At 36.5% G+C, this 13,002-nt stretch overlaps 1 protein-coding gene across 2 annotated transcripts in view; it reads left to right on the forward strand.

The window, feature by feature from the left end:
• HSDL2 (hydroxysteroid dehydrogenase like 2) overlaps positions 1 to 13,002 on the forward strand; it is a 139,887-nt gene that overhangs the window by 73,925 nt on the left and 52,960 nt on the right. For both annotated transcript variants that reach the window (XM_063455303.1, XM_063455304.1), the window contains exons 4-5: positions 6,252 to 6,350; positions 8,342 to 8,456. In XM_063455303.1, coding sequence (XP_063311373.1) covers positions 6,252 to 6,350; positions 8,342 to 8,456 — 214 coding nt within the window. The remainder of the gene's footprint in view (positions 1 to 6,251; positions 6,351 to 8,341; positions 8,457 to 13,002) is intronic.

Consider the following 13,002-nt stretch of genomic DNA (forward strand, 5'->3'; position numbering starts at 1 on the left):
TGTGTGTGTGTGTGTGTATATATATATATATATATATATATATATAAATAAAATCCATCAATTAACCCCTTAACGGCATTCTATGCCGTCCCGCATTAAAAGGGCTTTAAAGCCGTTGCGGTGGCATAGAACGCCGTAACGGCTTAAGCCCCCAGGAGTTCCGGTGTACTCACCTCCGCCGCGATCCTCTTCTGGAGGGCTGCCTGATAGCCCAGGCAGCCCTCCCCCGGCAAATGAGGCCCCCGGGGGCCATGTGATCACTCTCAAAGAGTGAAAAGACAATCCTGACTTTAAAGAAAAAGCTAATTCAAAGTAATACCTTTCCAAGTGAAATATCAAGAAATGTATTTATGGACAAAAAGAAATAATAAAACTGACAAAACTTTTTTGCCCCATTCTCATTCTTAAGTCTGTGAACGTAAAGGCAGAAATTAAGAATGGAATTCATAGCTTCAGCTACGCAACAAATCATAAAAGGAGTTAGGTCTTTTAGATCTTAGGTCTTTTAGATCTTTGGATCTAAAAGATCTATCTGCACATTTTAATTGAACAATAAAGCTGGAGATGTCAGGTTTTATTTTAAAAGGAGGGAAAATGTTATCCAGTTCAGATCTCTGCCCTTAACGTTGTTCCCTTACCGAAAGGTTGTTTTTTTTTTTTTTTACAACCCTCTTGACTCCTCTCAGGAAATTTCTGTCCTACTTTTACCTAAATGACTAGCTTATTCTAGCACGAACAGAAGATCATTTATGGGAAGACTTAAACTCTGTAACCTCATTTTTAATCAGGCATGGCTGGGATAAAAAATTGGAATAAAATCTCAACTTGTTTCGAAGAGTTCAATCTAATTCCTGAGTCTGAATTTAGCTTCAGTAGTAATTAAGGTATTTCTGCCAGTTAAAAAAAGGAAAATAATTCTAGAAGTAAGTTTAGTTAAAAAAAAAAAAAAAAAAAAATCAAAATAGAGTATGCAGCTTCAGAGGGCCATAAGACTACTTCTGACATCATTGTACCTGTAGTGTACTGAGACATGGTTGCTATGCTTTGACTTCAGAGAAACATCCTGCAGGAGACCAATCACTCTATTCTGTCTCTTGATTAACCCCTTCAGGACCGGCCTGTTTTTGCGATGTTTGTACGTTAAGGACCAGAGCAGTTTTAACACTTTTGTGGTGTTTGTGTTTAGCTGTAATTTTCCGCTCTCTCATTTACGGTTCCCATACAAGTTATATATTGTTTTTTTCAAGACAAGAAGGGCTTTCTTTACATACCAGTATTTATATTATGTCATATATTGTATTTAAAAAAAATAATGAAATATGGTGAAAAATAAAAAAAAAAACATGTTTTTGGACTTTTACTTGAAAAATCTTTTACTTATCTACAAAAGCTAATGAAAAAAACTGCTAAATAGATTCAAAATTTTGTCCCGAGTTTAAAAACACCCAGTGTTTACATGCTTTATTGCTTTTTTTTGCAAGTTATAGGCCTATAAATACAAGTAGGAAATTGCTGTTTCAATATATATATATTTTAAATGTATCAATAGTGACATTGTTACACCGTTATCTGTCATAAATCCCCGAAACACACCTAACATGTACATATTTTTTAAAGTAGACAACCCAGGGTATTTACAATGGGGTATGTCCAGTCTTTTTTAGTAGCCACCTAGTCACAAACACTGGCCAAAGTTAGCATTTATATTTGTTTGTGTGTTAAAAATGCAAAAACCGCTAACTTTGGCCGGTGTTTGTGACTAAGTGGCTACTAAAAAAGGCTGAACATACCCCATTTGCAATACCTTGGGTTGTCTTCTTTTGTAAATGGTATGCCATCATGGGGCTAATTCTCATTCCTTGGCTACCATACGCTGTCAAAGGCAACCTAACCAATCTGACAAATTTCAATAAAAAAAAATCAAGCCTTATATTTGACCCTGTAACTTTCACAAACACTATAAAACCTCTACATGTGGGGTACTGTTATACTCAGGAGACTTCGCTGAACACAAATATTAGTGTATCAGAACAGTAAAATATATCACAGCAATAATATCCTCAGTGAAAGAGCTGTTTGTGTGTGAAAAATGCAAAAAACTTCACTTTCACTGACAATATCATCGCTGTGATATGTTTTACTGTTTTGAAACACTAATATTTGTGTTCAGCGAAGTCTCCCGAGTAAAACAGTACCCCCATGTACAGGATTTAGGGTGTCATAGAAAGTTACAGGGTTAAGCACAGTGCTAGCAAATTAAATTATCTGGACTTTTGGCCTGGGTTGGCAGGCAGGTCCCTCAAATTGCAATCATTAAAATTACTTAATTAGGTAAAAATATTACATAAATATGCACGTAGAATTTTAATATATATACATATTTATATATTTGACGTCTACGTGTATATTTATGAAATTAATAATGTAATTTTGTATGTGGACATATGTATATTTCGTATTATTTTTATTTATTTATTTATACATAGATATATATATCATTACATTCTAAGTGTATTTTGATATAAATATATATATCAATATCAAAATACTGTTAGAATAAAATTGAATATATATATATAATTTTTTTTTAATTATTAAAAATTATTTTTATTTTTTGTTATTTATTTTTATTAACATATTATTTGTATTTTATAATAATATATATACCATATATATAGTTATTATATATATTGTATATATTCGTGTGTAATTTAAATATAAGTGTATTTTTATATTAATATACGTATATATAAATATAAAAATACACTTAGTGTGACATTATATATATGATACATATACATATATTATATATATAGATATAATACATGTATATATATCATATATATACACATATTATAATTTTTTTTACACTGATTGTTTTTTTTTTAACTTTATTTTATGATTTTACACTTGCAGGGAGACTGCCTGTCAGCACAGACAGTCCCCCTGCAGGCAGATACAAAGACCCCTATTGCGGTCATGTGATCGAGTGATCACATGGCCGTGGGGTCCTGATCTGCCGAGGGGGGACTGCCCGGGCAGACAGGCAGTCCCCCTGGACCGGGAGGAGAACTGATCGCCGCCGTGGGACCGACGGCGATCAGGTAAGTAGCCCAAAACCGTTATGACGGTTCAGGACCGTCAGCGGTCCAAACGCACGTTTTACCGCTGACGGTCCTGAACCGTCAGCGGTCCTGAAGGGGTTAAATGATGGAAATCTGGAAAAACAAAACTCAAGTGCTGGATCACAAGTCCCTTTCTCCTACAAGGAATATCCTTCAGGCCTATTACATTCAAAATATTTATAAAAGATGTTTCAGGTTCAGGATGGGGAGCCCTCTACAAGGTCATTTGGAACCGAAACAAATGTCTCCAATCATCAAACTTAAAGGATCACTATAGGGTCAGGAACACAAACATGTATTCCTGACACTATAGTGAAAACCCACCATTTAGGTGGCTTGCCCCCCTCCCTTAGCCCCCTCAGAATGGGTTAAAATTCACCTTATTTTCAGTTCTCCACGGGTCTGCCAGTGCTGGCCCCGCCCCCTTGGTGACATTATCAAAATTGCTGATTTAAGCCAATCCAATGCTTTCCCATAGGGAAAGCATTGGATTGACTAAAATTGTCAAGGGGGCATGGCCAAACACCATTTTGGCCAATCAGCACCTCCTCATAGAGATGCATTAAATCAATGCATCTCTATGAGGAAAATTCAGCGTCCCCATGCAGAGTGTGGGGACGCTGAACGGCAGGGCTGTTTACTGTGCAGCCCTGAGCCAGGAAACCCCTCCAGTGGCCTTCTAAGGAGTGGCCACTTGGAGGTGTCCCTAGGGGCAATGTAAACACTGCCTTTTCTCTGAAAAGGTAGTGTTTACATGAAAATGCCTGAAGGGAGCTTTTATACTTGCCAGAACAACTGCATTAAGCTGTAGTGGCCCTTCAACTATGTAGCTAATTTTATTATCTGCTAGAAAATTAGTGGATTCAGATAAGGTCCAACAACTCTACCACAGTTTCTTACCTAAATCACTAAGACTGCACAAGATCTGTTAGTCAGGCTTTGCTGTCAGATAAGTTAATGAACTGGTCATAACTTCATCTTCTATTGTTACATGCAGTCCTCATAAAAGGGTCAGGCAATATCCTGGCAGATCAATTAAGCAGATCCAAAGTGACCCAGAGTCAAATTGGTCTCTAACTCATCTTAGATATTTTCAAGTAGATAGACAACTATGGACTTCCAGAAATGGCCAAGAAAGACAACATCAAGTTGACCAAGTTTTTTCTCTCCAGGATAGACAGTCTGGAAATATTGGATGCCCTCTCCATCTGTTGGAACTCTGCAATTTCTTTTTACACGGATTTCATGAATTCTATTCAAAAGTTTGTAGTATTTCACACATTTGACTCAACATCAAACAATGTATAAACTGTATAGGTGGATTTGTCTCTGTACAAAGTGTTATGGCTTTTTTTTTTTTTAAATAAAGAAAAAACTGATCTGCATCATTAAATAGAGGGAAAGCTTTGGACTTGATCAATCAGTCCTAGCCTATGGAAATGTCTCTACAGATAAGATGGAAGCCAAATAATTTCTACAAATTGGATCAGCTGCCAATGTTAACTTAATGGATGCTTAAGACTTTTTTTTTTTTTTTTTTTTTATTCTTCCACTGTAAATTAAATTTAAAAGGGATACTATAGGCATCAAAACAACTTGCGTTTATTTAAGCAGTTTTGGTGTATGGATCATGCCTCTGCAGTCTCACGGCTCAATGCTGTGCAATTTAGGAGTCAAATAACTTTTGCTTCTGCTTATTAAGCCCTAGCCACACCTTCCCTGGCTGTGACTGACAAAGCCTGCATGAAAGTAATGGTTTAATTTTCAATCTGGTTTAGAAGTTTTTATCTCCTGCTCTGTCAATTAAACTTTAATCACACATGGAAGCTCCTGTATGGTCTAGAAGGATATTAATGTAGCAGGTGATAAGAAACTCTTATCTGTGCAACAAAGGAACCTAAAATATCTAGGTTGCTTTTTAAGTATTGTTTTGAAAGGCAGTGCAAGTCACATACAAGGAGGTGATAAATCCTAAATTGCAGAGAATTGAGCAGTGAGGCTGCAGGGGAATGAGCTGTACATAAGAACTGCTCCTTTAAGTTATATTTGTTTTGGTGCATATAGAGTCCCTTTAATCGCACACAGTAGGCTCCTGCAAGGTCTAGAAGGCTAAAAACCGAGCAGGAGATAAGAAATTCTAAATTAAACAGAATATGCAATAAAGGAAGTTTAAAGGAAGTCTTTTTTAGGAATGGTGTGTAAGTCACATGCAGGGAGGGCACTATAAACAAAGTGAATTAACTCATAAATAGCAGAAAATTGGTAAGTGAGACTGCAGGGGCATGATCTATACACCAAAGTTGCTTCATTAAGCCAACGTTGTTTTGGTGACTAAAGTATCCCTTTAAGGTTAGTTGCTATTAACTAAATATTAGAACAGGGGTAGGCAACATTTGGCACTCCAGATGTTGTGCACTCCATCTCCCATGATGCTTTGTCTGCATTTTTTTTTTTTTTAACTAAGAGCATCATGGGAGATGGAGTGCACAACATATGGAGTGCCAAAGGTTGCCTACCCCTGTACTAGAACTTTCAATCTGATGCAACTGTTTGTTACAATTAGGCTTTTAGATATTTACATTTTACCTGCAGTTTACCCTAGGGTCTTAAAGGAACATTGCAGTACAGTGTCTCTTTTAGGACATTGTCAGATATACTAACATTGCAGTCAGTGGCCAGAATCAAATGGCATTTTAGAAAAGCTGAAAAGCCAAATGACTCTGACCCACTGACTGTCCTAAGTCAAGGTGGTTGTCAGATCAATATCTCTAATTAATTTGCTATGCGTTGTCATAAAATGAGCCCTGTACTCCAGTCCCCAATGTTTTCTTCATTGCACCTTGGTCCCTTTGCCTCCTCTTTTGGCCCCTGCTTGCCCCCTTTGCCTCATCTTTGGGCCCCTGCAGTACTACGGAATCTTGAGCATTGGTTATAGGTTGAAAGCATCAACTTAGGCCCATTTCAAGATAGGTAGAATATATGTATTGTGTATGAATGCTGATACTGTTTTTTTTGGCATCTTTAAAAAAAAAAAAAAAAAATACTCTCGCTCCTTTATGTAACTCTTTATGTACATAATGTCATAATGTCATACGGTCTGCTTGTAAAACTGTTTTTCTACACTAGTTGAAGCTGCTGGAGGAAAGGCATTACCATGCGTAGTCGATGTAAGAGATGAGAAGCAAATCAGTGATGCTGTGGAAAAAGCAGTCAACGCGTTTGGAGGTATGGCACTTTATGGCATGGGTATTGTATTACATTTTAGTATTGAAGCTGGCAATCATTTAATATTTTGATATACTGGCAGTGGTCACGTAGCTTGATGGTGCACAGGAGCGGTAATGTGCACCACCAAGCTTTCTTCTTTAAACTTCACATGGTGGATGTTATATATGTAATTCATTTTTCTCATTTACTTTTTTTGTTCAATTTAATATGTAGTTTTATGAAAATAAGTAAGGGATACAGGAATTAAAAGGAGAAATGCCATAACATAACTGACTTGCATTCATATAGAATGCAATATAAAACAGAAAAAATCTCTCTGAGAGTGTTTATCAAAGCTTAGTAACTACAAGCCAGACCTAGTGCCCTTAATTTATAGGCAGTTATTAGCAGTTAATGGTAAAGTATCAAAATAATAAAATAAAGATTGTTTGTGAAAACCCACACATGTTGGAGTAATGTGACAATGCCAATAATAATAAAACGTAATTCTCAAGAGATCAAATATCATTTGCTCAAAACCGCAAAAAACATGTAACTCAGAGTAAGTAATATTCTACAGTGCAATTCAAAACTACATCTATTAAAATTACAAGAGTATAAAAAGTAGTAGAGGAAGGTAACATTTGAATTACAAGCTCGATAGAGATTCAAAAAGCTCCAATAGGAGAAAGGTAATAGAGAAAGAGAGAATAATGGTAATAGGAAATGTCGATGGAGACATAACATAGAATGTGACGGCAGATAAGAACCATTCGGCCCATCTAGTCTGCCCAATTTTTAAAAATACTTTCATTAGTCCCTGGCCTTATCTTATAGTTAGGATAACCTTATGCATATCTCATGCATCAACCTTGTACCACTAAATGGAAATTGAATTTTTTTTTATTTACCAAAGCTGTGGTTCTTGTATAGCTGCTCCATAAGTTAGAAGATGAAAAAAAAAAAAAAAAACTGGGGGAAAAAAGTAAAAGAAAAAAAAGCTATTTGCTTTAAAAATGACTGCTTTAAGTGTTGCACCCGAAAGTTGTACTTTGCATCATCAATATTAAGCTTTGCCCACACCAGGAAGTAGATTGGCCAATCAGGAGCCTCTCATTTTATTCTATAGAATCTGAACTGTTGTCTCTGCAATGCAAAGGTAAAAGTGTAGATCCCTTACTAGCTATTTAACTGTATTAGCAAGATTAGAAATGTGATAGTTAATAATAGTCTTTACAACTTGAATTTTTATACATTATGTCTGCATATAGGCTGCCTTTGGCTATGTCATTCAACCAGTGGAGAACACACTGGATGACCTCCTGTAAATTGTTATATGAATAAAGCATGTCTTCTACTTCACTTGGGAAGCAACAAAACACATTTCATGTAAATTACACACTGCACTAAAACCTCAATTTCTGATATTTTTCTAGATTTGATTTGTAAAGCGATGTTGAGTTGTACACTGTATAGATACAATGCATGTACAGTTAATACAATTACAAATATAGATTCATTGGATCAGAAGGTGAGAAGGACCCTGATGAAACACAATGAAAGAGAGCATTTCTAGTTTCTTCAACCATTATGAAATGCAATTGTATTTTTTTATTTTATGGTTTATGCGGTAGTATCATTTTCTACAGCTGCATTATATGCCTTATAATTCTTTTAGGGTTATCTCCTCTCTTTCCAGAATAGCTCACTTAACACAGATCAGTTTTCCCTCATCATAACTGTATAAGCACATATTGGGAAGGCTTCCTAATTTAGAGACTAGAATATTTGACATTTGACATGAATTCCCCTGCCAGCAGCTTCAATTAACACAGGATAAGTGGGTGATCAGAAATTAGCTCAGTCTGCTGGAGACTATAGTTGACATTCCACTAGCAGATGATGTTATATTATTATTCCTTTTATAGAATGTGTGTTAACACAATTTCTTCATTGCTTTTGTTATCTTGTTTCCAGTAGTGATTTTCTATTATGTTTTTATTATTCAGGAATCGATATCTTGGTGAACAATGCTAGTGCTATCAGTTTGACTAATACTATTGACACCCCCATGAAAAAGGTTGATCTTATGATGGGTATCAATACCAGGGGGACATATCTCACGTATGTATTTGTTGACCACTATTGACTCCTTCTTATCAGGCTAAACAGCTTTATTTGAATGTAAAAAACATGATTGAAAGCAGGTGCAAAACAAAGCTGTTTTGGTGTTTCACTTTTTTTTTTTGCCTCTTTATTCTTCTGTAGGAATACAGTCTGAATGGGAGAAATACAAAGCAAATATCTTCTTTTTATTTTTTTTATGTGTAATGTCACTATTCTGTAAAAAAGCAAACCTATTCATCAATAATGGACCATTTAAAGGGACACTATGAGCACCAAAACAACTTGGATCATGCCCGTGCGGTTTCACTGCTTATTTTTCTGCAATTAAGGAGTTAAAGGGACACACCAATGGACAAATACAAAACAAAAAAGTCATTGTTTAGTATACATACCCCAAACTAAAACATGTAATCATTTAATAATGCATATTTTCATAAAAAAAAAAGAGGAAACACCCGTCGGACATAAAGCATTTCAGCGCGTGCACGCACATGCTGTAACATCTGACTGACAATGAAACCATTGTTTTCATGTAGGCTGTTTGAGTCAGGGGAGGTGTGGCGAGAACTGCATAAACAGAAACAAAAGTGACTTGACTCTAAAATGGCAGAGAATTGCTTGAGCAGTGAAATTGCAGGTGTATGATCTAAGCTTAAGTTGGTTGGTGATTAGAGTATACTTTTAAAATTTACATTAAAAGAATATCATTACTTTGAATTTAAAGGTATCAAAACTACTTTAGCTTAATGAAGCCATTTTTATGTATAGGTCAGTTTAGTGCAATTTAGAAGTTACAGAGACGCTATAGGCACCCAGACCACTTCATTTCATTTAAGTTGTCTGAGTGAAGTGCTCCTGTTGTGGTTTACAACAAACGTCAATGTTTACATTGCAGGTTTAAGACTTCCTGCATTCTAACTGAGTTTAATTTGTGAAACGATTTTGGACATCCTAATGCAAAACGTCCAGTGTCTTCAAAATCCTCATAGGAAAGCACTGATTCAATGCTGCTTTCCTGTGGGAAAACTGTGATGCCCTTGCCACGCATGCGCTTTAGGTTCACCCGATGGTGTGACGTCGCTGCAGAATCCTTCTGTGTGTGATTAAAGTAAAATTTACAGAGCAGGAGATAACCACTTTTAAAGTAAGTCATCATCTGATTTAAAAGGAAACCATTTTTGCCTGGCATATAGCAGCAATACATGTTGGATGTTCTACTTAATGAACGAGTAACCTCTGCAATAGTACTTCTCCTACTCCTATCTTAAATATCGACTTGGAATTACTCAGTTCTTACTTGTCTCGCTGGCTAGACAGGTCCTCTGTGGTTCTCTTCTTTTGGTGAAGCACACGGACTGCTGCTAGGGTGATTTGCCAGATCGCTCCCTGGGAGGTGAGCTAAAGGGTACCTGCCTTAAAGACAGTCAAAATTCTGGTGCGGCAGATTGGTCTATTTTTTTCGTCATGCACAGTGGAAGTGCGAAACAGGCGTAAGGTAGGCTATTTCAGCAGTGTGCCAATAATCATGCAGAGTTTTGGGAGTTTTGTTGCAAAATTTAAATTGTGCCTAGTCTATTTAAACTGTGCAGGCCTGTCTGACAGTAAGGGTGTTTGTCAGAACAGGGACAGCATGTCACCAGCTTCCCCTACCCCCCCACTTCCTCACATGGTCTTTAAGGTGGAAATAATTCCTTTTATTTCCAATATTTTGATGTTTGGTTTTCAGATGTGCCCTGCTTCACTATATAAATTGGATCCAATTTCAATTTCCTTCTCCTAAGGCATTGTGTTTGCTGTCCAAGAAGTATGTGTTTTGCAAACTTTCTTTTTGAGAGACTCAAGCTATTTGGTTTTCCATTAGAATTACTTCTAAAGCAGTTGTTCAACACTAAAATGGCTCTTCCTCAAGTCAGGCGGTATAAATGGAACAGGACGTTCTCGTCTCACTGCCAGAGATCATTCCAATATAATGATCGGTTTTGCAATTTTCACAGAGAATGCCTTGATTTTAGGCCTAGTGAGAAACAAGACAATAGCACACAGGACAATATTTTTGACACCAGAATAAAAGTGGGAGGAAGCTTACAAGCATTCATTCAGCAGTGGGAACTTACGACCCAAAATCTGTGGGTGATGAACACAATCAGAAACAAGGTCCGGGTTTTTAGAACAAGATACAAGGTCCGGGTTTTTAGAACAAGAAAAAAAAACTTTGTAGTTCTTTTTTTCTTACTAACCCTATCAGGTAAAAGCAGAGACACTACTCTCCGAAATACCTATTCTTAAAAATAATTAAAAAAAAATGGCATGATAGAGAAGCTTCTAAATCAACAAGAATTTCAAGGGGTTTATTCAACACTTGTTTTTGCACCAAAACAACAAAAGGGTATTTCAATCTCCCATTATCTAGACTATTTATTTCTCAAAGTCGACTTGAGTTGTCATCTTCATGGTATATAGGAATATCAAAACCATGACCCAGACATTACAAGATCATGGATGGTTGCTCAACTGAGAAGTCTCATCTATTCTCCACAACAAGTATTTTGTTCCTAGGTCTCGTTGTGACCTCCAAGGTCCCTTTCTCTTCACCTTCCTCCTCTCAAGATCAAGAAAATCAGAAAAAAAGGTTTCTGACCTTCAAACTGTTATAACATGCTCTATCAGAGAGGCCATGAGTACTCTGAATTCTCACCTCATCCTTTCCAGCTGTAAAATGAGCAAAAGCACAAATAAGTCCTCTGCAATGGAAAATCCTGCAGACTTGGTCAGGGAAGAGGAAGTCTTAGACCGAGGACAGCCTTTTAATAAAAGTTAATAGCAAATCGAATTGGTGGATTGATCCAAACTTTTTGTGCCTAGACGTGTCTTTCCGTCAAAAGGAATTGGTCACAATCACGACAGACACCTCAAAGATCGGTTGGGGTGATTATCTGAATTCTGGCTGCATCAAGGCATATGGTCCACAAAAGAGACTTTTCACTCCTCCGAAGGCAGAGAAATTAAAGTGCTGAATGTGCTTATGGCTTTGGAAACCCTGGATTATAGGAAAAGTTATCAAGGTTCATATGGCTCTGGCATATTGTGAACTTTCTCTGAACGACACACTACAGATGTTCAGATTGACAGCTAGATCTACTTCTGAACTCGACTAGAAAATCTATGTCCAAAATCTACTTGATAATCTGAAAGAAATTCATTGTCTGAGTCTTTTTTCCTTCCATTGAAGTCATTCTGAGCTTCCTACAAGATGGCTTTTTTAATAGGTCTTAGTGTCTCTACCCTGAAAGTCCAGATATCCACACTTATTAATTTCCTCATTGCAGATCTAGCCTTTAATATTCTTATCAGGAGATTTTAAATCCATTTTGCTTTAACAACTTCCATGCAAGTACTTTTTTCCAACAAGGGATTGGTCACTGGTTCTCAATGCTCTCTGAGAATACCGATTTGACCCTCTGGAGGAGGTCTGAACAAAGTTGTTATGCTTAAATACTGCCTTCCTTGTGGCAATTATGTCTGCCAGAAGAGTAGGTGAAATTCAATCACTCTCTTGTTTGGAGAACTTTACCATTTTCCATCAGGACAAAGTAGTTCTTGATCCTATCTAAAGCCAACATCAACCAACCTATCATCCTTTCTGCTTCATGCTATTCTCCTTTGTTACTTAAGGAAGCTAAGTTACACCACTTGGATGTCAATAGAGCTCTAGAAATTTACCTTAACAGATCAGCAGATTTCAGGTCCTCTGATTACGTTTGTGTAAATTTCCAGGCTGCATATAAAGGTAAAGAAGCCTCCAAACCCACAATTGCGAGATGGTTAACAGAGACCATTAAAATGGCCTATGAAGTCAACGGGCAACCTCTACCTTCTCAGATTAGAGCACATTCCATTAGAGTGTTGGTGACATCCTGCACTGAAAAAACATTGGTGTTTCCAGAGGATATCTAAGATATTAATCACTATAGGCTAGACCTCTTTTCATCCTCAGAAGCTTCTTTTGGGTATAAGGTCTCACAGGGATTGCCGCTGTATGCCAGGAAAAACAGAAATTTTACTTGTCATAAATTAATTTTTTCATTAGTATAGTGTTTCTAATAAACACTGTACTCAGGACTTGGGGTTCCTAGCCGATATTTAAGGTAGGAGTATGAAGAGTATGCTGTAATTATTTACATATTTTATTGCAGAGGTTACTAGTCCTTCACAGAGTAGAGCATCCTACAGGTACTGCACATATACCAAAGAAAAGGTGTGTTGTTGTTTTTTTTTGTTTTTTTGTTTTTTTTTTTTTTTTTTACTTTTTATTCTTTATTAAGACGGTTTTCACCATTTTTTTTTCTTGTTTTTTCCATACATGACAAATACAAAGAACAAGATTCAAATAACATGAATTCAAAGTCTTCATACAAAGTAAAAGAAAACACAAAAGCAGACCAAAAAAAAAGAGGAAAACCCACACCCAATTAGAATAGGACAATTACCATAACAAAATATTCATGCAATTGTTAATGCAGCTTTGACCTTGTAAGACTACATC

This window comes from Pelobates fuscus, chromosome 5 (assembly GCF_036172605.1).
Source record: "Pelobates fuscus isolate aPelFus1 chromosome 5, aPelFus1.pri, whole genome shotgun sequence".
Taxonomy (NCBI): Eukaryota; Metazoa; Chordata; class Amphibia; order Anura; family Pelobatidae; genus Pelobates; species Pelobates fuscus.